The sequence below is a fragment of the Aulostomus chinensis genome, chromosome 3 (genome assembly GCF_037954235.1).
Source record: "Aulostomus chinensis isolate RoL2024-O1b breed Wild chromosome 3, RoL_Achi_v1.0, whole genome shotgun sequence".
In the NCBI taxonomy this organism is placed as follows: domain Eukaryota; kingdom Metazoa; phylum Chordata; class Actinopteri; order Syngnathiformes; family Aulostomidae; genus Aulostomus; species Aulostomus chinensis.
In genome coordinates, this window is record NC_141322.1 from 21,439,784 (window position 1) to 21,467,782 (window position 27,999).

Here is a 27,999-nt window from a genome sequence, read left to right on the forward strand (position 1 = left end):
CACTTTCCAAGTTCCATGTTTCACAAACCACAAAGCTTCTTACTTCCTCTTAAATATACAAAGCTACCACAAAAATAAAAGATGCAGGCATTTAAAACAACAACAAAAAAAACAAATATGCAGTTGTTTCAAACAGCATTTATTCTTGTGTGAGAAAATATTGTCTCAGGCTGATTATAGATCTTGGAAGTACAATTCAAATGACAAGATCTGAAATCTGCTGTGCCACCTGGGAAAGGTTGGCGAGTGCAGTCACACTGGGGGCACGCAGGAGGCAGGAAGTGCTGCCCGCTTCCTGTCGGCGCCCTCCTGCCAACAGTGCTCAGTCCTTGTGCCGCCTCACACCTAGAGAATATGTTCTGACATGTTGGTGAAGACCATCACTGTTACAAAGAGCTACTAAGCATTATACATAAATCTTCTTCAATATTTACCTTTTAAAATAACACTCTCAACTGCCACAAATTATAAATTAAAATCTAAATTTGATTTTTGCATTCCTTAAATTACTTAATGTTAGCCAATATAAACATACATTTACATATTTACAAAACTATACACATGCACCTTTTACTACACAGAGGTCGTATACATATATATATGTATATACTGTACATACACACAAGTTTGCCACTCATGGCTCCAAGAGACGCCTACTGAAAAAGAAAAAAAAAAAGTTTTCAAAAACAGACCAGTTGTGCTTTTCAAGTCATTTCTTCAGCACGTGAGTGATCGCAGTAGTCGTTCATAGTAACCACAAAAGTCAGCTTCAGCTCTATAGTGGCTTCACATCTCACTCACCAAGTAGCTGCACCGGGTACTCCAACATCGTAGTATCAGATAGTTTCACAATATGGAAAAATAAAGACTTCATAAGTCCCACCGACAGCACTTCATAGCTGGACTATCAAGAATGTTGGCAGCATGTTGATCGGTTCTGTCACTTAAAATGGTTTGAGGAAATATTCTTTGAAGTTTCCTTCCGCATATATTGTGAAAATCAGAATCTTCCCAGTAACACGTGGATTATTAAATCTTTCTGTCACTAGCTGACCAGCTAATCCCATCAGTCCAGGTATGAAGTGAATGTTCTGTGAGACTTTCACACTTCATTAGACACTGACATTTCGATGGCAAATACAATCTAAATATGATTCAGATCAAGACAATCCCTTTGACGATTAAATATTTACACTTCTCTGCCAAGTCTTGAATAACTTTGGCCTAAAATAAAAACCTTTATATGAACACATAGCAACAGTGGTAGTGTAAAACCTTTTTTAAAAATTGCCATGAATGAGCGAGCAAGTTCATCTATGAAAATATCTTCAAGCACTTTTTTCCCCATTGAAATCCTTTTAAAAATCAAACCTTCAAATACCGTCAACTGTTGGAAATGTAAACCATTGTTTCACTCGTTGTTTTTAAGAGCACTGATGAAGGTTTTATAACCAGGCTGTTTAAGATGATAAAATCTGGAAACTGAAATTCATATAAAATTGGAGGGTGTGAAGTTCAGATTTCCTCTAATGTGGTTTAAATGTACCATGGCCCGGTCGTACGCTGTGTGTACAGATTTGCGGACACTCGGTTTCTTTCCTTCCATCAAGCGCAGTTTGTCTACAGTGTCGTCCATCCCCATCGGCAGTAGTTTGTCTCGAGGGAGCCATTGCCTGAATGATCAAGAAGAAAAGTTTCAACGTGATAAAGAGATGACTTGCGTCAACGGGATGTTTGTCTCGTCTGTGTGAATCTTACCATGTTCTTTTGGTGTCAAAGAAGAGCACCAAGAAGAGCTTTTCGCCAGCTTCCGTTTTTCTCCACTCGCCCAGCTTAAGCACCTCCACAGGAGGCACAGGAATGGGGATGCCATTGTGAAGAAGCCCTTCCTGGGGCATGTCTGGGTCAACAATCTGTAACAAAAGGTTAGTCAGTTCCAGCACACTGAGCGATTATTGCTACTTCATGCCAAGTCTGGCTCTTGGCAACAAAAGCGAATGAAATGCTACAGTATGCACATACCATTGCTGGGTATGATGGGTATCCTCTGCATTTGGCCCAGACTAGGTCCAGAGGTGAGAGCTCCGTGTCATTATCTAAACTCAGAAGCGTAGACTTTCCTGTGAACAGGATATTCCCATAGATCCAGTTAATTTGGTATATTAGCACCTGCCCTTGAGCCCAAACTTGTTTGTTTGTTTGTTTTTTTTTAATCTTGTGAACTCTACACTAAATTTTTTTCCCCCAAAAATATGGGGCAATTCATTGCATTTTAGTTGCGGTCTCATAATACACACCAGACCCAGAGATGTCTTCATTCTCATTGCTAGGAATTTTAGCCAAAGCTGGTTTACCCCGACTACGTTTTGGAGGGGAGACAGCACAGCTGTAACAGAGAAGAGAACAAGAGATTTTTAAGTTTGAAGGAACATGCCAACTTTTATGGGAAAAACACTTAATGTCCATTTTTTAAAGAGCTAGACAGGCAGATAATTTTCTTTCTCTCCTCTTATCTTAGCAGCAATGAATGCTAGCAGTGGGCCAGTAGAGACTGAGTAGGGACTCTAAAAAAGCCATCTGGCTGTGGTCTGGAGCTCCCTAACACACACACACACACACACACACACACACACACACACACACACACACACACACACAAAAAGGGGAGAGATGTTCTCTCTGCTTTTCTGGCTCCAAAAATGATGGTCAATAAGTGTGTTTCCCAAAAGTTGGTGTGATCCTTTAAGTACAATCAAAATTCATAAAAAAAGAATAATTCAAAGCTAATCTATACTCACTTTAATTTTTGGTCGTCATCGTGGTCTAAAGAGGTGTGCTTTCCGTTTGTCAGCTCTGTTGAAAACAAATATAAATCAGAGTGATTTTATGAATCTCAGGAATCTGTAATATGGAAAACTGTTTAGTCCTTACCTCCCTCTTTGGGTGGTGGAGGGAGTTTGTCTACCTCGATCTCTGAGCCGTGCCCTCGAGACCTCAGGTGGTGTGAGGAAGGAGAGGGAGGTGTTGGAGGGGTGCTTGGAGGTAAAGTGGTGATTTTGGTAACACTGGGTGAATTTGGGCTGACAGATGTGCTATCCAAGCCATTGGTTTTATCTTCAGATGCTTTTCCATTCTGTCGTGGTGGCGACTTCTTTTTAGCAACTCGTGCGCCATTTTTAGCTTTCTTGAACAGAACAGACGTACGACGGCCGACTCCGACGAGAGGCAGGGTTGGTGGCGTTCCTAGTGGCGTAACCTCATGAACAGCCTCTGGTTGTGAAGAGGGAGTTTCACCAACTTCAGCCTCATCTTCACCTTGGCTCTTGCTCCCACTGCGTGATGATCTCTGCCGCTTGTAGGAGCGCCCGGGTGACCTTCTTCCTCCACTTACGATGCCCAGGACAGGAGGTTCGAGGGGAGCATCTCCTGGCAGCGGCGATGACACAGGGCAAGTCAGTTCCAACACAGGAGGTGAGTCATCTGGACCAAAGAGATGCATGTCAGAGTCACAGATCATAAATAAAATCGACAAATTACATTAATGGCATTTATACAATGAAATCTTTACCTGTCCCAGAGTTAGACACTGTTGTCAAAACTCCATTATCCACAATTTTCGTTTTCTCCTTTTTCTTTCCTTTCACCTCCTCTTCTTCCTCCTCCTCCTCATCTACATGACCTTCATCCTGCTTGTCGTTCCCGTTCACATGCTGCGGCTGATTCATCTTCTGTCTCAGAGTGTTGATTTCTCGGCGCAGTAACCTAATGCGTTTGGTTCGGCCACCGCTGGAGCGCATAGATGTAACCATGTCCAGTTTATCCAGTAGGGCCTTCAGCTGCTCCTCTGTGGTTAGGTGAAGTCTGTTGTCCGGGTCAAGGAGGGAGTCGACTGCAGAGTGTTAAGAATGAGTATCAAAACAAGAGACGAGAGAATAAAAGAGGCTCCCACTCTCTGAAAATCCCCCCACAACTCACCGTCATCCCATGTGCACTGGTAGAAGCCATGTTTGTTGGGGGACTCTGGGAGGTGCATGCCCGTGCCTGGGTCCAAGCCAATAGTCTGTGACTGTCTGTGGGCGTGACGGAGAACGGCTCCACCCACTTCTCGCAATTGTAAGGCTGCTTTGTGGAACATGGTGTCCTTGGAGTTGTACTTGAGGCAATTGGAAATCATGAGGTCGAAGTCCTTCTCTAGGTCAGCGACGGAGCAGTAGGCGTGTCCCTCCAGCTTGGTACGCATGGTGGCCAGGTCCATGGGTTGAGAAATGAACTCCAGGTAATCTGGGACCTCAGGGAATTAGCAAAAAAAAAATGTTAGCCAGAGAAATTTTGCTCAATAAAAAGTGACAGGACTTTTCCCCTCAGTAATACCACATATCCCTTTACCGGGACTACAGGCAATCGGTTGCTTTCACATTAGAGGCAGACGGACAAAAATCTGCATTGGCTTCACCAGTGAAGGTGCCCTGATGCTGGAATCTGGGCAGAGAACCATCTTCCTCATGCAATAGGGAACAGACTGCCTCTGTCTGATTAGATGAGCTGCTTGCTGCAGAGCCAATAAGTCACTAATTAACACTAATACTCCTCACCACAGTCTGTGAGCAGGAAACATCAGTTTAATGCGAGGGATGGGAGTGGGGATCAGTTGGGCACCAATGACCCAATAACTATTAGGACCTGTGTCCACCAAAGCGCTATTTCCTGAGGCCAGCCAGCATGCTTTTAATTATTTACTATGCGAGGGGCCATGTATTTATGCTATTCTAGGAGGTGCTGGGTGTGTATTCTCTCAAGAGTTATCCACATTTAGGTAAAATGCTGCACAGAATCATTCAATCACAGCAGAGGAAGGATGGGATAAAACCCCAAAGCCCTGAGCAAAGACAATGGAGCCGCTCTAAACGTTTTTCATGAGCCCACACACATTGGCAGATGTCTTCTCTCCCTGTGTGCTTCAGTCTTGATTTAATCCAGAGGAAAGACCAGATGAAGTACTCTATCTCGTGCCAGCATTTCTTTTTACTCCCACTGAGCTTCTACATCAGAGCAACCAAAGTGTGTCCTCAAAGTGCTCAGAGTTCTGTGTTTTCAGTTTGGTCAACACAGCCCCTTTACATCACCTGCTACCAGGACAGCCAATAACAGTCATGTAGCAACCAGGTTTCAACCAGTAGGGGCCAGTCACTCTGGCTATAGGGTTCAAATACTGGGGTCAGTATTGGGACCTAAATACTCAACGACACATCCGAGTCGTATTTAACCTGGAAACATTGGGTGCAAGGGTTTAGATACCTCTACAGAAGATTAATGACTGCACCAACCTCTGATAGATTGACCGGCTGGGAGAAGATTTTCGCTGTGTCCTTCTCTTGCAGTTGGTCCAGGGTGGATCGGAGAAGCACCAATGCAGGGGTCAACTTCAGTTCAAGAGCAGCCTGTTGAATTTTCATCTGAAGAGTGATCACACAGAGGAGAGAAGAAGTGAAGAAAAGGTCACTCTTGATGAAATGATTAAGCTGAATGTAAAAGGTAGAAGAAAACAGGGATATGAAAATGAGAAACCAAAAACTTCAGGAAAGTCATCAGTGACCCACCTGTTCTCTCTTTAGCCTCTCCCGCTTACGGATGAGCTCCACCAAAAGCCTGGCTCTTTCTAAGTCTTGCCTCAACTTCTGCCAGTATCGTAGCTCCTCTCTTGCAGCACACAGCTTCTCATCCGGCTCCCTCTGAACACAAATGAGCAAGAACAATGAGATAAGACTTCCGATTCAGCTTCAAGACCCATCACAAGTAGTTTTTCCACCAGCATTTCTTAGAAAATATAGGGGCAGTGATGACCATTTTTGGCTTTGATGCCCTAATTTGTTCCTAATAAAGTGAGATAATAATCATAATTATCTCGTCCTATTTGTAGCTACATAATTGTAAAACAAAATTTGTTAAACTCGCAGCTAAATATGGATTGTCTTACAGCTCGAACAATCAGCTGAGCCGAAAGGCAAAGCTCTCAATTTACCGGTTGATCTAGGTTCCTACCCTCACCTCTGGTCATGAGCTTTGGTAATGACCGAAAGGACGAAATCGCGGGTACAAGTTGGTCTCACTCACTTAGAGACAGGATGAGAAGCGCCACCATCCTGGAGGAGCTCGAAGTAGAGCCGCTACTCCTTTCCATCGAGAGGAGTCAGAGGATGTGGCTCGGGCATCGCCCAAATGGTTGGAGGCAATGGGGATGACCCAGGACACGTTGAAGAGACTATGTCTCTCAGCTGGCCTGGGAACACCTCGGGATCCCCCATGTGAAAGAAGGAACTGGGGAGTAAGCTTTGACTGCTGCCCCCGCAACCTGACACTGGATAATAATAATTTTCTAATAATTTCCATTTAATCTGAATTTGAAAGTTAGAAGACTTAAATTGTTCACTGCTGCAGTAAATAGATTATATACGGTACTTTAATTCTGGTTGTGCAATATGGTATTGTCCATAATATATCGTACAAATCCTCCAAATGATAATAAGTTTTCATATCAACAATAACATACCATCGTAGGAATATGTCCACTATAGAAATTTTATTTACATTTTTAAGTTGTTTTTTTTTTTAAACCATATTTCCATTCATTTTCCTGTGGTTAGACTGTGAATCCAGAGAGTAGCGGTGTTTGCTTTTCACCGGAATTTAGAGAACCTCATCAAATTCTAATGCACAATATATTCAGCTCAGTTTAATATTAGTATGGTCAGGATTGTTACGTTTTCAATTATTTTTTGTTCGTACGGCTCAAGACTGCACCGAGCCATAGGCACAAATCTGTATCATCGGCCTCTACCAGTCGTCTCTCGTCAGCAGCGAGAAGTTTACAACAAGGATAATTTAACTACGAGGGGATGTGGAATCTTGACATCTTTCCTAAGCAGCAGAGGTGTGATGACTGAACTTCTGCTTGATTTCAATGTGTGATAATATAAACACGCCATGGCTGGATTCCCCTGCTCGGTCTCACTCTGAACAGACTGTACACTCTCTGAAGGCCCGATACACAAGGTTTTCCAATGACTTCAAATGCACATGAGCTTATCTAATATTTTATAATACTACCAATAACAGGTACACAGTGAAATATAACAAGAAATATTTAATGACTGTAACATGATCAATTTGTCCCATCTGAGACTTCTGCGCATCATTATTTGCCCTCACCTGTTCTGCAGTCCTGTGGGCCTGAAGATGGGAATGAAGTCTACGTATCAAAGGCATTCCGTTTCGTGACTGTCGTTTCAGTAACCAGTAGTTATGAAGCCTCTGCATGAACTGATTCTTCCTCTGGACTTCCACTCCTGTGCAGATCTTGTTCAGCCTATTGAGAGAATTTACATTTGAAATGATGCTACTAGTGATGATAAGAAATACAATGTGATAACATGGTAATTTGATTGGATCCCTGGAGGAGACTCTACTCTGGCAACAGAAAGTTTAGTAGATTCATTGGGAAATACAAGTTATGTAAATTACAACAGTAGACAAATGTCACACCTGTGAGAAGGAATCTGAGGCACGAGCAGCACAGGCACAGTTGAGCGGCGTGTCGAACCACCCGACCCTTTCTTCTTTTTTTGTCCCTTGGAGGTCTTCTTGTTTGTTGGTGTGGGGGAACTTTGGGTGTAGGACCTCTGACCCCGGTTACCCCTGCCTCCCACCAATCTCCCTTCAACTGACTCGTCTCCAGACCCATCCCGCCGAGACCCCACTGGAGAATGATGCTCACAGAAAGCAGTCTTCTTCACAGAAAAGGTGGTTCCATTGACACTGGTCTCGCGAACTGGGTCTATCTTCATATAGAGACCAGCCTTCTGAGCGCAGGTAACATGAAACGCCCTGTAGCAATTAGCTTTGTGGCACTGAATGGATGCACCCCTGCCTTTCTGCTTACACAGGTAGCAGGTGAGCTTCCAGCGGGCAGGAGGGATATTCTTCACCCCCTCGACAGGCTCCAAGAACACTGTGTTGGCAAAACACACCTCTGGGATCCATATGGCACAGACAACATGAGCCCATCGACCATCACTTGTCTGTTTGAAGGCACCTCCTCGGTTGGGACAGAGCACACAGTCTACAGGACGGGAGGGGGACTGCAGGCAGCAGCGGCACAGCCACTGGCCTTCAGGTACGTATGGCACACCATAACACTCCTGGTGGACAGCGAGGTTGCAGATGTCACAGAACAGGATGACGTTACTGTTCAGACATTCGTCATCCAGGCAGACGCAACAGAAGGCATCCTCGTCTACAGCACTCTGGGAAAGAGCCTGGCTACGGGATTCCAGGATGGACTCCCTCTCCAAGCGGTCGATCAGCAGCTCAAAAGTGTCTGGTGGTACCGAAGCATGGCCATCAGACACTCTCTTTTGGTTGACCATCTCTAGCCAGGCCAGGTCCTCCTCATCCATGTCATATTCAGCCACACTGTCCAGCTCCTCCCCTGATTTCTCTATGTAACGGTAGTAGGCTGCTGGGAGAGGAGGCGCCTCTGACGGGCAAACTGAACTCAGCACACGGAAGGTGGGCTCAGGGAGAGGACTTTGGTGCTGGAAGGAATTAGCAGATCCTGTTTGCTGGTGGGAAGCAGATCGTTGATTCTGGTGTGATATATTTTTACCACTCCTCCTACCTTTATTATTAGACGGTTTCCTCCATGACTTGACTTTACTCTGTGTTTGCACACTGTTCTCCTTGTTGCTGTTGCACTCAGCAATGTCCTGAGCCATCATCTCATCCTCAGTAATAACCGGCAGAGGATCTGTGATGTTAATCCGATGAAGCCTTCCATCGAGGTCCACTTCCACGATTTTTTGTGCCTGTGCATACGTCAACGTCTCCCTGGATGGAGAGAGCTGCAGTCTGTAGGGCGATGGGGGCCGCAACTGGCCAGATGAGCCCCTGCCCCTTCCTCTCCCTCTGCCTCGGCCCCTACCCATGTTGAGTCCACTTATAACTGTCTCACATTCCCACCTCCTCTTCTTCTGCATGGGAGTGTACACCCGCACCCTGTCAAAGGAAGAAAAGCGACAATGCAAAGATTGAAGTAATTGCGTGAACAGAACATTAAAAATTGTAATCATAAAAGCAAGAAATCTCTGCACGACACAATTATGTCATTCACTGCTCATCCAGACTTGGCTTGAACAACACTGGTGCCAAGAGGAAGTGCAGTGATCAAAGAGGGTCTGTGGTCTAAGATCCAGACTTGAGACCGAGAGAGCAGTAGGGCTGCACAACTGATCAAGATCACAATATGGTCTGGTGCAATTTTTATATCTCAGAAATGTGTAGTATTTGTTAACAATATTTGCGTCAAAATATGATTTTAAATCAAATATTGTGGTGCTACAAAGACATCCTGCCCTCCTACTCATTATAATATACACATCTTTGATTCATACAGATTGACAAAAATCACCATCATCTTTTTATTTTTTTAAAATGTAGATAATGCTGTACAAATTAACATTCCCTGCAATGTCACAAATCATGCAGTAATATCAGTCAAAATAAGGATTTTTCCAAATTTTGCTGCCCTAGACAGTCAGTGAAGTCTAGGAGGTTTTGTGACCTCACACAACCCATGGCCCCGCCCCTCAATCAACATGCACTGCCCACTTTATCATAAAGGTGTTCCTTACACTCTGATATATCTGCAAGTAACATGGTTTTACTTAAGGAAAAAGAATTTTACATTAATTGTTAACTAATTAATGCAAAAATGTATTTTTCCTAACCTTGTTGATTAGCAGAAGATGAAATATCTAAGAATCAGTCACCAGATTAAAGCACAGAACATTTTTGGTTCAAATGTAGGAAGTTGCAGTTGCTTTGTTTAATGTGAATGCAGAACTGTGGATTAATAGGAATAAGTTTTGCATTTTACATTTGACAAATAGTCAACTAAGCATCTGGAACATTTTGATGACCATCTCGTTTTTTTTTTTTCCTGACCAAAAAAATTTAACAGCACAAAATAACACTGTTCCCTGGTGATAAAAATTATTGGTTGCAGCCCTTTTAAGGCGCTAAACTGCAGATAAAACAAAAACAGGTTGAACACTTTTAAGTGTTGTTTTATCCACAGTACCTTATATAGTTTGTCAGTGCCTATGTGTAATTCCTTTTTACCTGCCATCATTATTTTTAATTCAGTTAAACAGATCAAATAACAGTGACATCACATTGTGTAATGACAGTGAGACTTGGTTCATTTGTTTATTTTCTGGACACTCGACAAACCACTACATAAAAATGTCACAGTCTTGATAAAAACACAGCATGTTACCTCAAGTAGCCTACTCTTGACTGCACGAATACAGCATACTGAGGGTTGTACTGCTTGCATGGGTGCACCTCAGTAGTCTGGCCATTGGTCCAATCAGAATCTTATAATATTGCCACATATATCTCGAACCAATCAGATACCGGGATCCTTTATTTTTTTTTCTCCTCTTGTTGCTGTGTGTAGTTTGGTTGCAGAGCGCTAAATACCAACCCGAGTGTCTAACGTCTGTCAGCCATTTTGAGCGCAAAACAGCATAGACATCATTTGTGTTGCAAGTTGATTATCAGCCCAATTCTATATATGCCATCAGAAACCTGATGCACAATATGCACCGCTCTTGAATGCAACATTTACGTGTAAGCGTACATTAGATCACGACACTCCAGTATGCAGTCTTTCGGGTATTGCGTTGTAAATGTTCCTACAGACCCCTGCAAAAAGATCTCTTGCTGATGCGTTAACGTTGCTCGGTCGGACAGGACATACACAAGTCGTATAACATAAGGACACGATTCCTAAGTAAGGCTGAAAATAAGGAAAACATCATGGTCTTTTACCTTGTAAAATGTCCTCTGCAGTGCGAATGCCAAACAGAGAAAACTGCTCCTAGCTAGATGTCAGCTAGTGACAGACTACAACCACGGCGGACATGCTAGCCATTAGCAAGCTAACCGGTCATTTCAGGAGCGACAGCGTCATCTTCAGCGCTTCGGTTCGCCGCTTTGACTTCGGTCAGACACTCAAACTCGACCCGGTTACATAGTCACTGCTTAAACCTTTCGCGCGGTGCTGGTTACCGACTTAGGGGAAGCAAAACCCTGAAGATATCAAATTAATGAACCTTGGATGAGGCTAAATATTCAGTCAAGATGGCTTGAAAATACGCCCCTTTGGAAAAAACCACCTCAGCCAATCGTGGTTCCCTGCTACACCTCGCGTTCAGTGCGCACTGCCCTGTGATTGGTTAATACGAAAAAGCGCATTCAACGCGGTGAGTATGTAGCTTCCATCATTAAAAAAGCGATGAGAAAAACAACTGGACATATATTGCGCGCCTTCTGTCCTCATCTTCATTCCCCTTAGACCCCATATCATGATGTACCCTATGCACATATTCATTTCCAGGAATTCTGTGTTTGCCTGTAATATATTTATAATAAACCAGATGTAAAACACTGAACGAAAGGAAAGCATATAGTAAACATTAGGGCACAAATTCGCCTTTCTTTTCATGTACATTAAATGTTCACAAATGTGTTCATGTGATTGATGAGCAAATAGAACCATAGCAGGATATCAAAATACTTATTACTATTCACTCTTATCTGTGAAGCTTCTTAATTTAAGGAAGAGTATTCATTTTGACTGAATCAAATTCAAACCTCCAAGGTAAATAACGCACTTTTTCCCCCCCTAAAATATTGTTAAATTATGGCCATAATTGTGGACATAATTTACCAGCTCATAAGATGACATGTCCACACGGCTAGATTTTGTTGGAAATCAAAATTATTCCATTTTACAATAAATATATTGGTTAAAATTCTCACGTTCATGGAGGTGAAATGCCTGAATATCAAGAATTTCATTTGAAAATGAAAATAGTCTCAAAACAGTTGCTTTTTCATCTTATATCCACCTTTTTTTTTTTTAAACTCTAGTTCAAACTTTTGTCAGCTGTATGAGTTCATGTCAGTTGTCCTGGTGGTGGATTTTCTAACATACCAGGAATTCACATTCAGTCAATCATTCAGAATTTTTTTATATAGCACTTTTCATACAAATAAAATACAAGTCCCAGCACTCAAGCAATTTGTAACCTTGTTTTGATGAAGGCATCCTACATTATTTATTTGTGGGTATTCATTTGCATCTTCTCTGTTTTTGACAAGATAATAAATATTAATTCATTCTACCGAAGAAATAGAGTACTTCACTAGCAGAAGTCTAGCATTCTTGCAATGAGGAGATTTATCTGATTTCGATTTTATTTGGGGAAAGTTACTAAAACATTTTCAGTATTTAAGGTTAGTTGCACTAGTGAAATTTAAAATCATAATCGCTCAAAAATCTTGCTTACAGTCCTGCACTGCACTCAAGTTCCTCTATCAGCTGAGTTAGCAAAATGATATCCTATCAGTGAGTGTAGTTAACGGTCTGTGTGACCTCATCCATCCTATGTTTTTTTACGCAGTTTAGGACTTTCTTTCACCCTACATTTAATCTTTAAGGAAGGCAGGCAGGAAGATAAGTCTGATAGTAATTTGTAACTCTCAGTCTTGTACCTTTCAATTAACTCAGTTTACAAAGATGTAATGTAACAAAGAGAACTAGAATAGATATCAGGAGCAAATGTTTATAATATGCATTGGGCATTGGGTATGCATTTGCCTCGAGTCCTACATTTGGGCTAAATATTCCCAGATGTACGTGAATGATATTCTCCACAAGAACATTTCATGTATGAAGCCCAGTGATTTTTGTTATGGTAACTTTTTCCAAGGAATTCATTTCGTTTTAAGGTACAGAAGGCGGCATTGTAGATCGCTCATTTTGTAGTCCAAGTCCAACTGTGAAACACATATAATATCTCGGATTAAATTGTTTATATCCTACATCAGAAGCTGTATATTTGTAATCAAAGCTTGCTACATTTCTCCCACTCCTTCAAATTTCTGTCACAATCCCCTCCCACCAAAACCTCATTGGCTGTCTTAACGCATCTGAATCTGGAACCTTCAGATCATGCTGTATCACATCTCACTGGGGTCCGACTGAAGCCAGTCCAGCATTCACATCTTGGACTCTTTTCAGCTGCGGCGGTAAGAACATCCATTCTATGTACTCTCCTCTTCGATTGTAAATTCTCATCTTTTGAATATTAAATGTTGTGAATCCTGACGTACTTTTATAGTATGTTGTATATGTACATTGTATATGTATATGTTGTACTGTGTTTTATAACTTGAAGGAAAGGCCAATTTGAGATTCAGGATGCTGTTTGGCTTCTTTGTATTGTCTCTTGGGTTCTTCCTTGAAGTAGGAAAGTGCACTGCAGGTAAGAAACTCACTGAATATATAATACTAAAAGACTAAATTAACATAATTGATCCTGGCTTGATCAGTTTGAGCTGAAACTGATGTAGAAAATGTTCTCAACTAAAGAAAACTTGTTTTGTCTGTGGATACTGATGTCAAAGTTTGCTCTGGTCACTGCATTTGCAATTCAGTATGTGGCAGCTTGCTTTCTTTCTCTGCCAATCTCCTCATGTTTTCACTGCTGGATTTGGTTGAAATTTCTCAAGCTTGAAGAGACATAAATACATAATCTGTCAGCTCAGTTCAGTATCAACGTGTAGGGCCACATCCTGTCCAACTGTTGTAGAAAAGGAAGCAAGCCAGTTGACATCCCCTCAAAAAAAATGGCAATAAATCAACTCTACCGAGCAAACAAAGGCCCTGTATTTCAGAGTGCCCAAAAAGTGACAGAGCATGTATACGTGTCATCTTTTGAAAAGGAGGATCTGACGGTTGTCAGGATCACCCTGTGGTGACGGATCCCCAAGGCCTTGGCCTGAATCGGGGCTTTTGATACTCTTTGACTGCCCTGCCACTGCGCAGCACCATGGCATTGAGACTCTTTGAATCAGCAAGCTGCTCTAAATAGATTGTGTGAACTGTTTTTGAGTAGGAGAGGAGAGTAGCCAGATCTCTTGGATACCGGAAGGTCAATTTGTGAACCCTGAAATTCACCTCAGACATCCCTGCATATAAGAGTAAAGTCTAAAGATGCCCAAAAGAGTCTTTGATTCAGCTAAATTTAGGATGGACATCAGGCAGGGAAACAAGCAGGGAGGCGCTCTCTTATTTTTAATAAATTAATCTTTAATTTTAATGTGTCTCCATTTTTATTCCAGTGATTTCTGACCGTTATTGCTTGTAAAACATAAGTATTGACCAACATGTGTGTGTGTAAATTTGTTGTGAGCAGCGACCGACTCCCTCGGGGATGTTTTCCATTTCAAGTGGTCCAGAGAGCCTTACAATATTTTACAAGAAAAGCAAGAAAAGTTATTTTCCCAGACTGCAATGAATGTTTGGCCCAAATGTAGCCTACATCTATCATTATTCTGTTTGCCCATATGGCCTTGAATGACACTTAGGGTGACTGTGGATGGACAAACCGAGTCATGATACCCCATTTTATGGCTCAAACCTGCCTAGGTTTTATATTAGATCAAATTAGATTAGCCTTCAATGTCTCCCTGAAGAGAAATTTGTCTTGGACATTCCAAAGAGCGCAGCCGACGTAGTCTCTCTGTCTCTCTCTATGTCTCTCTCTCTCTCGCTCTCTCTCTCTCACACACACACGCGCGCGCACACACACACGCGCACACACACACACAGACACACACCACAAACATGCATTCAAAATGAAATTATGATACAGTTTCACACTGCATAACAAACCCTCTGAAAGTATTTCATGGTGCCATATAGAAACTGCACAAGAACTGCTCAGACACCCCAGATCATTGGACTTCCTGCCCTACACAAGTTATTTCACAGCATATCCCAGCACTAAAATACAACACAAGTCCAGCTCATTACATGGCAACATTTGCCACTACCATATGACTTCAGAGTGTCCCAGATTAGGCTTAAATGCATCTGCTATGAGTCCTTTAATCATCTGCTGACCACTCAAATTTTCCTTGAGGACTCTTGTCAACTGTTCACTCACTCATAATTTTTAACATTCTAGTTTTGCCAGCAACACTGTGAACAGTACAAAAAAGTTTTCATGCTAACAGTTTAAAAAAAAAAAAAAATTCTGTTTCTCCCTTAACATCAGTGCAACCGGAGCTAAGAATCACTACAATAAAGGTAATTCATTTCTTTCTATTAAATCTATTGAAGGTACATACCAAATAAAAGATAAATGAAATACAACTGATCAACACATATGTTTTAGCAAGAGCCTTATACGATGTCAAAAGGCTCACAACTGGAAGGCTTTTGCATGGACCTGCTGTCTGAAGTAGCAAAGAAGCTGGGCTTCAAGTACAAAGTGCACTTGGTGAAAGACAGTTCATACGGCCGCCAGGATGAGAACGGGAACTGGAATGGGATGATTGGAGAGGTGACAAGAGGGGTGAGTATCCATGATGACTGACACTGGGAGCAGCTCAGAGGCAGCTAACCACAAAATCATCTGGCAGCCATGACTCACACTTGATGTGTCAACAAATAATTATGATACTTTGCCTCTCTTGCAGGAGGCAGACCTTGCACTCGCTCCACTTACTCTCACTGCGGCTCGGGAGAAAGCAGTAGGGATGACCAAACCGTTCATGCAGACTGGCATCAGCATCCTGCTGAGGAAGGATATCTCAGAGGGAGCTGGACTGTTTGATTTCCTGACCCCCTTTACCACAGAGACGTGGGTCGGTGTACTCATTGCGTACTTGGGGACTGCTGCTTGCATCTTTGTAGCTTCCAGGTTGGTGATGCAATTTAAAAAAAAAAAAAGATGTTATGAGTTATGGTTATTTATTGATATTGCTGGCAGTGGAATCTGTTTGAATGTGGACACATTGTAAAATTAATATCTTAATGCAAATACAGACTCAGCCCGTGCGAGTGGAGTGAGCCTCAGAGTGAGCAGAACAGGTTCAGCCTCCTCCACAGCCTGTGGTACACAGCAGCAGCTCTCACTCTGCAAGGTGAAATCAAAACCAGACTCTTTGTATGCAACACAAGACATAGAGAGAAGAATACTTGCACTTAATTTGCTCATATGTTTCCTATCTCAATAAAATATCTCTGTTTTAACAGTTTTCTCTTTGTTCTTTTTGTGTGTGTCAGGTGCTGGTCCTCACCCCAGAGCGCTGTCAGTCCGTGTTATCTGCTGCAGCTGGTGGGTTTTTACTGTTGTCATCTTGGCTTGTTATTTCTCCAACCTCAGCTCCTCAAAGAGCTCTGAGTCCACTCACCTGATGGTGAAAGGGTTTGAGGACTTGGCCAACCAGGATATGATAGAGTATGGCTGTCTGTCTGGCTCCTCTACACTGGCTTTCTTTAAGGTTAGTATATGGACCTGCATCTCTCAAGTATTCAGGCAGAATCACCTTACAACCGTTCCTTTTCTATTTTTGAAATTTCTGCTTCCAGAATTCAGACAACCCAGTGTACCGCAGGATCCATGAACACATGGAAAGAACTAAGAGTTTTGTGTCATCCATGGATGAAGGTGTCCAGCGGGCAAAAGAGGGCAACTTTGCCTTTATTGGAGAGTCTGTTTCTCTGGACTTGGCAGTAGCACGCCATTGCGAACTGGTCAGAGCACATGAAGTCATTGGCATGAGAGGATACAGCATCGCTGCCCCACTCGGTGAGGCTGCTTATCAAACATGACAATACAAAATCTTAAAGCAACATACCTACTTATTTGGAAAATATGGTTATTTGCCATCTTCCACAGAGAGAGACAAGAAGAAAAACAACCTTCTGTTCTCTGGGCTTGAGGTTGAGCTTGACCTAAGTCCCACAGAGACCAGCTGACTGCGAGTTAGCTTAGCACAATGAAAGGGAGTGGACTCTGTCTTGGTCACGGTTTTCAAAAGCTGTCCTCCTCTGTGTATTCTGGTTCTCATCAGGTTCAGGTTCTTGTTTTGTTCAGAGATAATTTTCCTCATCCTCCCTTTTCTCAAGTTGGCCAGTATTTTTTGTATCAGTCACTCTTCTACTTTATGTGTCAGTAAAAGTTTTAAGGTGCTGCATCAACTACCATCACTGGTAGTTTTTGATTGAAGTATACCAACGCTTCCCATTTACTAGAGTACCAATTATAATGCTAAGCTAACTAGCTGCTGTCTCACCTCCTTCATACATGCACAGAGGAGAGAGGGGTATCTTTATTCTTGTCTGGCTTTTGGGAGGACGGTAAATACATGTTTTTCCAAAAAAAAAAAAATCAGTACGTTCCTACAAAGTGCTGCGATTAACATGTCAAATCTATGAATTTACTTAAGGCTCCCCAATCATAAAGAATCTCAGTGTGGCAATCCTCCAGCTGAGCGAGGCAGGAGAGCTGGCTTACCTGCAAAGCAAATGGTGGGCCAGCAGCTGCATAGCAGACAAGGCCAAGACAGCAGCTTTGCAGCCACACAGTCTCAAGGGGATGTTTCTGGTTCTTTCGCTGGGCCTGGTGCTGGGAACATTGCTGGCTGTCCTGGAGCTCTCCTCCAGAAGTCGCAAAAGTGCAGCGGTACAGAGGGTACATGCAAATCACATCACTTACAACAGTCAAACTAAGCCAGAGAGAGTGGATACACATCCCATTGAATGAAATGACCATGCAATAAGAAAAACATTCTATACTCTGTCATTTTCAAGCTGGTTTCACATTTGCTTTAGAGGACACATTTATGCACAAACACTTTTTCTATTCTTTTCAACAGCACATTATTTGACTTTTGACTGAAACTCTTCATCCCACAGAAATCCTACTGCACTGTGCTGACTGAGGAGATCCGCCTACGCTTCAGGAGCAACACTGTAAATACACCCCAAGAAGCTGTTGACAAAGATAAAGAAAAAGCATAGAGACATCCAAGATACAATGTTAGGTCTGGAAACCATTCCCTTTAACTCTTAATTTGAGTTTTTATGAATTTTTGCTTTCTTATTTGACAGAAATATTAACTTAATTGTAGATATCCTGTTTATTTCTGAGTTGTAATACATTATATGAAAAAAATCTTACTTTTGAAACATTTTTAAACATTTTTTAATCAAAAATGATTTTGATAATGATTTTAAATATGAACTCAAAATTTTTTACTGAAAAAGAAAACATTATAGATTGCATAAAACAAAAATGATTGCTCCAATTTTATAAATATAAAATTTGACTAATATAACATATAGCATGTTCCTTGGTGCATTCTAAATTTGCTGGTGCTTCATGCTGTATTCTGCAATTGGCAGCATCGTCATTTCATTTGAACAATTTTTCTCGAAAACTAGGTCATGCATATAAGCTATCATTTGTAAACATCCCAGCAATATGTATACACCAGTGTGGATCTGTAAACATCACACCAGCCTAAAATAACAATAAACTGTCTAATTGTGTTCATTTCTGCATCAGAGCTTTTCTGGTGAGTCAGTTCTTCTCATCTTTGTTGATTCTCATTTTGTCACCATCTTGGTATTTGGTCACCTCCTGAGCACTTTCTTGGTGTCAAAAACTGATGTCTAATCTAGAAATGAAAAAATATGAAATTATTATTCAGGAAAAACACAAGTATAATTTAATTTTCATGAGTATGAAAATCCTCCATGACTCACCCTCTAGAAAAAGTGGTGATTTGCAGCGAATCTCTCTCATCTTTTGATCAAAAAGGGCCTTCATCTCTCTCTGCAATGTGCCCTCATGTTGCTCGGCTGCTGCCATGCAGGAGGGAACAAACTCCAGGCTGTCGGTGCTGCTGTCGCTGCTGGACGTGCTGTCAGACAAACACAGACCGTTGGGAATGGGTCTCACCTGTTTGCTGTAGCTGCCGTAGCTCTGTGCTCGCTGTGTCTGCCACAGTAAACCACGTTTGTGGTTGAGCATTGGTGTCTGAGGGGAGGTAGTCTGTTTTCGAGGGCAACTGCGTGAGCGGGTCTTTGTTCGTATTGGGGTGGATGGTCGAGGGGAGGCTGGAGCCTCCAGGGTCCGTCTGACCCTGATGGGGGATGAAGGAGGGATAAGTGGAGAGGATTTGGCTTCAGGGTGTGGTAGAGGTTGCACCACAGGCTGGGGCTGAGGGATGGGATCTGCCTGAGTTTCTTCTGGTTGCCATGGTTCAGTGGTGTCTGTCTCTGGTTTCTCCGAGTTCTCAGATGCTTCGGTCTGCTCTGCTTCAGTCATAGAAACAGGCTGTTTCTCAACACAGTTTGGTTGGGGTACATGAGGCTCATTCTCCAATTCTGCCTGAGCTGGATTTTGCCTGTCAGGGGCGGGACTGTTGGGACAGGAAGCCTGGGAAGGGGTCTCAAGGTCAAAGCTTTCCTCTGTCACGCAGGGAGCAGTTACCATTTGGTTTGAGTCAGTGGAGGACATCTGGGTGAGGATTCCTCTCCTCGTCTCGGGTGGGTCATGAATTTTAACTCTGTGAGCACGCCTCACAGGCTCACTCATGGCGCCTTTGAGGATTGCAGCCCTGGCTGCTGGCCCTTGGATCAGAGAAGACAAGTCTCCATTCCTGCTGTCCTGAGAGAAAGAGTCCACATCCCTGCGCAAGTACAGAGCTCGTCCATCCTCTGAAGACTGCACAGAGAAATCCATGGAAGGCTGCCTCTGATGACCCTTCTTATGTTTCTGGGCTGCTTTCTGGATGTGCTTTCTGGCCACTTGCACTGCATTTGTAGGCTTTAACTATTTTTATAAGAGAGACACAAATGTCAAAATGTAAGACTTTTTAGTTTATTCAGATTTTATATCCATTTACTATAATTAAAGTTGCTTACCTTCCCTGTTATATCATTGATTGCAACATGAACAAAGATGGATGACTCTGCCATCCCCTCCAAGTACACATGCCGGTAACCTACGGAAGTTGCATTGGAATCATGTTAACTGGAAGCTCATCTGTTTTACTTCCTCTGTTTTTCAGGTTTTGGTATCATTTTAAAAACACTTTTCCTTTGTCATGGTGACCAAAACAACGGACAACAGCAGACACACCAACTCGATCATTAATTTTGGCTTGGATTGTCGAGATTTATGGAGATCTATAAGGACATAGGAGGGAGATAATCTACCTGGCATCATGCTAATGAAAGCTACTGTTCTCTGTCCGATGAAATCTCGCCCAATAGGATCATGATCCCACACTTGGAAGCGCACCAGAGCAATCTGTGGCATTTGAATATTGAATACGAGGGTCTCCTCCCACATGGGGTTGAAACCTGAATGACAGTAAAGGGGAAGTTTCACACATCAAAAAAAAAAGAAAGAAAAGCAGCTGAGTCAGGATTCCAAGATTAGTTTTAATGACATACCGTTATCATCCACCACCCTGGTTTGCTGCTTTGAACAGTCGACAGGTAGACCGATTATCTCGACCTCCACGAAAGGATCGATGATCTGGGGAGGCAATTAAAAGCAGACTGAAATAACCAACGCAGAATATATGTATCTAAAGATTTTAGAATGATTTTGATACAACCAAGAGTATGCCTGCTACATGCTGACCTCACCTCTCCTCTGTCCCCAAACATGGAGTCTTTGGGTTTGGGAAGCTGCTGTCCGCTGATGATCTTCAGCACTAACTGGGTCTTTCTGTGTCCTGGTAGAGGATCCTCCAAATTGGGGTTAAAGGCACCTGAGAAAAAAGAAACCCCAAAAAAACGTAGAAGTGTAACACCCTGTCACAAATTGGCATAAATGCTATTCATTATACACATGCGTACCTTTACACATGAGTTTTGGCCTTAGGATATATCCACAGTTTCCATTGCTTGAGAACTTGGCTCGGTTCAGTTCAAGCATACGTCCCTCTGTTTGATAATTCATTGCGACTAAAACAAAATATAAACCATAGAGATGATAAAATGTCAAACAATAGCAAGCAGATCTGTCATTGGGACATAGTAAAAGCAGGCCATAAATGCTGTCTCACCCATATGACATCCTGCATTCCAGTAGGGTTGTGGGTTGAAGTTGCTGGAGTCCACTCTGTAGTTGGACGGGTAAACTCGTATAAGTTGGCGCTGGTTGAAACGGACCAGCGCACCAGGTTTCAGCTGTATGATCTGGTTCATAACAGTTTCGTTGAGAGATGATACCTGCCAGCTGTTGGTAAATGCTGCCAAAAAGAAAAATAATAATCAATTCCTCAATATTAAACAATGACTTGTGTTACTTTAACGTGATGACTGTTACCTTGTGTTTCTAAGTCGTGCACACGGACAGATTTGGTGTACTTGACGAGGTCAGACAGAGCTCGAGACAGCCTCATTGTTTTCCTCTTCCTGAAGGGACAGTTTTAGTACTATAAATGACATAGAATATTCGACCGATAAACCTGCACAACTCAAAGACCAGCCTTACTTGGGATGATAAACAATTTGTGTCCTATCCCTGCTGCTGCTGTTGTCCGTTTCTCCATCTGATAGGCTCTTACTTTTCACTCGGATTCTCTTTTTCCTCTGAAACAAAAGGACATGCTTCTGACAAAGGCTACTTTTATAGCTCAGTCTATTCATCCAGTCTTCTATTCGTCCGTATGTCCCATTCTTTTTAGCGTGATATCTCTGGAACATCTTGAGGGAATTGCTTCAAATTTAGCTCAAATGTCCACTGGGACTTGAGGATGAACTGAAAAGACTGTGACTGTCACCTCACATAAATGTGATATCTCTGGCCTTGAGAGACTTTTTCCAAATTCGCCACAAACATCCACTAGGATTCGAGAGTAAACTTAACAGATTCTTGTGGTCAAAGGTCACTGTCAGCTTAAATGATATCTCATAAACGCTGTGAGGACATTTCTGCAAATAAAATAGGGACATCCACTGAGACTCAAGGATGACCTGAAAATATTTGGAGGGTCAAAGGTGACATTGGCACATACAACAGTGAGGCAGTGTTCTTTTAACTGGTCAGAACAGAATGCTTTACGATTTTAACACATCTTATTTTTATGATGTGATGAAAATCAATTTGAGGGGAAATATCAAAAAGGCAAAGCTGACCTTTCGTTTGAAGCTCCTCATGATCGATCTGCCAAATCGTCTCTTCTTCTTGGGTTGACTGACAGAGTCAACACCGTTCCCTTCCTAAAACATCAGTAAAAGAATCTTTCTACCTCTCTTCATGTACATGTATTCAATCTGTTATCACATGTCTGCTTGCCTGAGGGTTATCATCTTCATCGTCCTCATCTTCTTCCTCGTCACCGGTGTCTTCATCAGACACATCTCCTTCCTCTGCATCAGGATCAAGGTTTGCGGGCAACTTCTTTCCCTTCATAAAAGATCAAAAATTGAATTTATTGAGTTATTTTTGTAATATTTGTAACAGTTGATGAGAATATAACGCTACTGTGTTGATAAGCCTCACCTTGACAAGAATTTTACCCTTCAGGATTTCAGGAGAAGGCAGTTTCTTGCAATCATTCATGTGGATATGGGACAGGTCCAGTTTGTCCTGCAGTACCTCTTTCAGGTACTGGGCCATTTTTTTTTGCTGAGGCACAGTGCAGTGGTTCTCTATGGACAAAACCACTGGGTACCTGAAGGGAGGGGTTATGAGTGTCAGGGCATCCAGGCATTTTGGTGTCATAGCTTAAAAAATATGCAAACCTACTGTGATTTAGTGAAGGCGTATTTGTTAATAGTTTCAATGACTTCTTTGAAGAGAATTTTTGATGTCAAGGTGTAACCGTGATGGATAATGGGCTCTCCATCTGGGCCATCCCAGCAGTCCACTAAGAAAGAAAAGAAAGATGGAGTGTGTCACATTGTTTTAATGATCATGAAGTCAGAGCTGATGTAATAAGCTCCTACCCTCGACGCAACGACAGCCGGCCTGGAGAACGTAAGCGTACATTTCCACTCTGGACTGAGACAACAGCTGGTCTCCTGTCAAGTAGGTGTTGTGAGATGTAGCGATGAAGTAGTTGTTCAGCGGCTGCGTCATGTCCTGGTTCACCTCGTTGTGCTCGGGTTTGAAGATATCTCCTCCAGGACTTCGCATGTAGTTGGTAAAACCTGAAGGAAGGGTGTTGCAGACCAGCTGTCATACTTGTAAATGCTTGCCATTCAGAGTGTATCGTTAGATAAGCTGTTCTTCATACCATCAATACCCAGAACCGTACGCTGCAGGTTCTCAGGACATGGCTCAAATTTGGCCACTATGTCGACTAGATGCTCTTTGGTCAGACCCCGTATCTGCCAAGAAAACAAGACATATTGTTACGTTGTAGTGTTGTCAGTATATGCATTAAATTACACGTTTTGAGTCTTGTGCATATTTCCCAGAGGTAGATGAGAAGAGTGATACAGCATGCAGCACTGCTCACTTTAGCATAAAGACAGGAGCAGGAGTAAACAGTGAGTATGACCCTGTCCAACAGTAAAATCTGCTTACCAACTCAGCGAATTGACTTTAACTGTTGTGGCTGCACAGACATAGTCGCCTGTGCTTTGGTACAGTTTGAACCCACCAGCTGTTAAATGTTAACCATACCAGGCACATTTGTGCCTAATCTGGGACACTTTTGGCACTTACAGCTCTGTTAAGGCAATGGCAAGTGCACCAGATGTAGCCCAAATGTAATGAGAGGGGCTCAACTTGTGCCACATGGGGTGCCATATTAAGTGGACCTGTCACTTACATTATGACTTAAAGAGGACTCACACTTGGTGCTGTTGTACAGTTTGGAAGCATCTCACTTCCGTGCTCCTCCACTGGCCCACACTCACTTTACTCCTAGCCTGACCTGGCACGCTTATGACATCACTGACTACAACCACACTGAACCATTACAATCATTTAAGGCTAATTATGAGCCATAGGAGCCTGAAAAGAGGGCTATTGAGGACCACATTAGGGCCAATCATTCATCTCTATCTCTGTGAGCTCTAAAGGTTCTGGGATGTTGATTTTCCTTTAGAGCCAGATATCTGTTTTAGCCAGCTGCTAGTCTCTTTATTCTACGCTAAATTGACCAGGCATAGACTCAATGAAAGAACTAGCCAGATATTCTGAGACTGAAAAGCTGCATTCTGTCTCATGGACAGGAGAGTGTGTCGAAAATAGTTGAAAAAAAGAAGTCAGACTGCATAGAATTCAGAAACTTGACTTATTACCTCAGTAAACAACTTCCTTATGATTGACAATTTCTTACTCTAGTGGCTCTCGATTCAGATGGAGACACACCACCATCACAGCTTCACCCTGCCATGCAAATGTTTTCACGTACCTTCTGTTCATTTTCCAGAAAGCGTGTAAGGTCATGTAGGTCCATGACTTCTTTTTGATTACTATAGGAGATCATTATCAGGTAGAGGTCTCTGCGTGTAGAAATCATCTTATAGAATGAACAGAATTCCTCAAACCCCAGCGATCCCTGGTTCTCGTCAGTGTCTGCTTCCTATATGGAGAGATGTGCGAGCAACACTCAGTTTGTGTGAAGTGAGATAAACACCAACCAAGAGCTTATGTTCCATAAAGCCATGTGAGGGATCCATCTACATCACCAGCCCATATGATTAAGCTCATTTCACACACAGGGGAAGACAGTCAACCAATACAATACTGCATTACCATCTGTTCAGCAGTGGACATTTGGCCATCCTGTGACACTCTCTGTACTGCTCTGCCAAAATACTGTATGTATATATAGGGTGCTAATGCTGTTTTCAGCCTCATTTGTTTTGTAGCTGGTTTGCACACTTAACACAAGAGGTGTGACTGGAAATATTTCTGCATTTAAAAATCATTTCTTTTGATTCAATTCAAGTGGAATTCAAATATATTATTCTCTTTGAACTTCAGAAATACTCTGGTTTTTCAACACCTTCATTTGAATTATGTAACTCAATACAGTGTGAACATTGTAGCCTTGGAGACACAGTAGATTGAAACAACCTTTCCTGTGGTGCACATTCTTGATTTGTATATTCTAGAGAAGATGCACTTCAAATATTGTATGAAAATAATTGCATGATTAACCGTTATGGATAAGCATTCTTACTTGGAACATCTGCCTGACTTTCTGCTTGGGTAAATTCACATTGAGCTTGTGGAGCAGCTGGTGAACCTCTCCCATGCTTAAGGTGCCGTCTCCATTTTTGTCTGCCTCTGAGAAGGTTTGCTGTAACCACGTAAATCTGCAGTTAAGGCTCAAGTACATTAGTAAATCATATTTCAAGTATTATTAACTTGATCCTTTCAGGATGTGTTAAGGATACACTAGAAAAATTCAAGTAAACCAGAATTTAGACAAAGATAATTTACAATACTATGGTTTTTGCAGTGTACTGTAAATAATCACTTGCGTGTGTAATGATGCATATGAGTAGGTAAGTATGCTGTAACTTAGAACATGTGCTGTCAGAATAAAGGATATTGATCACGGGTGCGCTGCCTCCGAGCCAGACTGTCTTCATCGCTGATACCAGCCATGAGGTATTTCAGCCCTGTGACCCAGGTGCGGGCCTCCTCAGCGTTGGTAGAAACCAAGTCCAGGGACTTGACGCGAGCGCCGTAGTAAATACTGAAGCAACAGTTTGGGTCGAAGCGGTTGTCTGCGTATCTCCTGAAAATCTCGGACTTTTTCCCCTCGCAGACCTCGTGGATGGAATCAATCGTTACTAAAAACAAATTGAGAAAAGTTTTGATGGTCAGTCAGAGATCGTCGCCGTTGCTGCTTAACTTTATTTTAGACAACCAAGTAACAAATTATCCTTCGTTAGTAGTTAGTTCTCTTCTCTTGTACCACCCTTCACCCAAAATATCCTGACGACACAATCATTTGACTTTTTATATCTGGAAATTTTTGTGGATGGGAGCTGGAGCTTACAAAAAACATGGAACAATAACGGGCAGCATTTCGCTTGTCACCGTATTATACCTCATTATAGCTTCTTGAATTCATTAACTTTGATGGTCAAAGTGACGGTCACTTCTCACAATGACGCCCAAAAGGGCCACCTGATAATTCTTCGCCCAGGGCCCCAGCACACCCTAGAATTGCCACTGTTGCTATGCTGACTGAAATACCTCTATATTTCCTATAATACACCAGTGGTGTCGTGCAAGTTTGGTAAGAATCAAACTAACATGTAAAACATGAATGTAAAATGCCTTCAATCAAACCTTTTAACGTGTTTTTATTTTTCTGTCACATAAAATACTACGACTAGTACTACTACTACTACTACTACTACAACCCAGGTGAGCCAGCCGCTATTTTTCAACAGATAGTTGTTCATGTAAATTCAGAGTGTTGATGGCTCACTTTTGGCTTTGTCATGTTTTCTGGATGGACGCCACCGGATGCAAGACTTGTGCTCATCCAGATAAAAGAATCTGACCAGTCCTTTCTTCTTTCCCTTCAGTTTGGTCATCTGAGTTCCAGTCTGCATGGTGCACATGCATCTCTCCACTGCAGAGGAGCACAAGGACGCACATTATGAACCACCAGCTGGTTCATTCATTCACTCACTTACTGTTCACATCAAAATAAAGCAAATACTCAGTGAAAACTGTAAAGCACAACACTATGTGTGATGTGATTATGGTATTGTAAATTTCATGTGTGCAAAACAATGCACTGCATTATACTGTGACCAAAGAATCCCTGAAGCTGCAAAGTTTACACTTGTTTACGAGATTATAGACTGCGTCACGCAGGGATTTAAGCAGCTACACTGCATATGTTGATGATATCTAACACTCCTGAAGGAAAACAACACAACTTTGAAAGTGATTGCTGTTTGAAAAATGAATAAATGAATCATACGGTGCTTTAAGGGGTTCAGGTTACTTCTCTTAGTTGGTTTTTTTTTTTAACCGCTTTTGAATGGTATCCTGAAGAAAAATGTAAAAGGTAGTAATTTTTCATGTAGTATACATTCTTCACGGCTTGGAATGTTTCTTTTGTGAGAGCAGGTAACCCTTGTAATCAAAAACACAGATACATGTGACGCAGCCTGGCACATCATTCCGGCTAATCCTAAAGGATTGTCTACTGTCCATATGCCCATTATCTACTCAGAAGCCTCTCTGCAGCTCTACTTTTGGGGAACTCAAACACTGAAACATTTCAAATTCAAAGCTAATACGTCATTAATGCTCTTCTTGTCCCAAAGGACATATGATTACTATTTTTTTTGCAGCATGTAATTGGTCCATTTGCTTTAAAATCTGTTGACAGTCTGCTGTAACTTGAGTTTCAATACTGAGTCTTACCTATCTGACCCAGCCTCCATTTAGGCTGAGCGACCACACTTCCGCCAATCCAGAAAAACTCCTCTGCAAGTCTGGAGATGGACGCTTTATGCCAGAGTTTTGGGGAGCTCATAATGGATGGGGAGGGAGAATTTAGAGGGTTGGAGGTCCTCCTGGCTTGACGGGAGGAGCTCTTAGTCAGTGCGGGAGAGAACATTCCTGGTGATAGAGATCCTAATGACTGAAAGGTGGTCTTCTTAGGTGACAGAGAGGCTGATGGTGGGCTGCCACTCAGCCCTGGAGACAGAGGCGCCATTGCTGGGGCGATGTTCATACCTGAGCTGTACCTTTGAGTCCAACTCTCCTGTCCCATTCACACCACATGAACCCACCTTCCTCCTGCTCTGATGTGCTCTTTCGCTACCTTATAGTACAGCTCCTCTAAAGCAGCTTGTCAACGTGTCCGCATGTCCTCCTCTCCCAGTAAAAGTCCTCCAATGTGACATCAGGGAACAATCTTCCCATCCTGAGTGTTCATTCCTCCCCATAGTGGTGCCAGTCATCCGGGGTAGCAGCCATTACTTCTCCTTTATTTATTTTTCCCAGCGAGAAGACGAGAGGAAGTGTGCAACATGTGTCAGTCACTAAATCTTCCTCAAGCTGTAATCCTGGAGTGAGGCTTCAGCCTTGCTCTCATAGAGGGATTTTCACGCAA

General features: G+C 42.4%; 3 protein-coding genes across 5 annotated transcripts; 1 reads left to right on the forward strand and 2 right to left on the reverse strand.

The window, feature by feature from the left end:
• Positions 1–135: 135 nt before the first annotated feature.
• brpf3a (bromodomain and PHD finger containing, 3a) lies at positions 136–15,767 on the reverse strand. 3 transcript variants are annotated; one of them, XM_086199623.1, is made up of 13 exons: positions 15,642–15,767; positions 7,540–9,051; positions 7,207–7,363; positions 5,598–5,729; positions 5,325–5,453; positions 3,976–4,288; positions 3,569–3,889; positions 2,932–3,480; positions 2,799–2,853; positions 2,298–2,386; positions 2,023–2,120; positions 1,759–1,913; positions 136–1,673 (listed from the first exon to the last, which is right to left on the reverse strand). In XM_086199623.1, the coding sequence occupies exons 2-13, from the start codon at positions 9,030–9,032 to the stop codon at positions 1,490–1,492; spliced, it is 3,675 nt and encodes a 1,224-aa protein (XP_086055749.1). In that variant the 5' UTR covers positions 9,033–9,051; positions 15,642–15,767; the 3' UTR covers positions 136–1,489. The 3 variants fall into 3 exon arrangements, with proteins under 3 accessions (XP_086055749.1, XP_086055748.1, XP_086055751.1); XM_086199622.1 differs by lacking the exon at positions 15,642–15,767 and adding an exon at positions 10,891–11,367; XM_086199625.1 differs by lacking the exon at positions 15,642–15,767 and having other exon boundaries at positions 7,540–8,591; positions 8,675–8,814.
• grik6 (glutamate receptor, ionotropic, kainate 6) lies at positions 12,731–18,563 on the forward strand. The gene is made up of 10 exons (XM_086199640.1): positions 12,731–13,155; positions 13,305–13,391; positions 15,189–15,220; positions 15,309–15,488; positions 15,613–15,836; positions 15,962–16,059; positions 16,202–16,419; positions 16,508–16,727; positions 17,368–17,612; positions 17,837–18,563. The coding sequence occupies exons 2-10, from the start codon at positions 13,328–13,330 to the stop codon at positions 17,939–17,941; spliced, it is 1,386 nt and encodes a 461-aa protein (XP_086055766.1). The 5' UTR covers positions 12,731–13,155; positions 13,305–13,327; the 3' UTR covers positions 17,942–18,563.
• On the reverse strand, positions 18,174–27,985 carry plch2b (phospholipase C, eta 2b). The gene is made up of 21 exons (XM_086199621.1): positions 27,306–27,985; positions 26,353–26,499; positions 25,462–25,705; positions 25,087–25,216; positions 24,313–24,483; positions 23,185–23,278; positions 22,895–23,098; positions 22,695–22,815; positions 22,449–22,620; positions 22,242–22,352; positions 22,082–22,165; positions 21,438–21,535; positions 21,270–21,358; positions 21,007–21,192; positions 20,798–20,905; positions 20,585–20,709; positions 20,387–20,471; positions 20,147–20,293; positions 19,853–19,932; positions 18,689–19,760; positions 18,174–18,600 (listed from the first exon to the last, which is right to left on the reverse strand). The coding sequence occupies exons 1-21, from the start codon at positions 27,655–27,657 to the stop codon at positions 18,596–18,598; spliced, it is 3,825 nt and encodes a 1,274-aa protein (XP_086055747.1). The 5' UTR covers positions 27,658–27,985; the 3' UTR covers positions 18,174–18,595.
• Between the last annotated feature and the right edge of the window lie 14 nt (positions 27,986–27,999).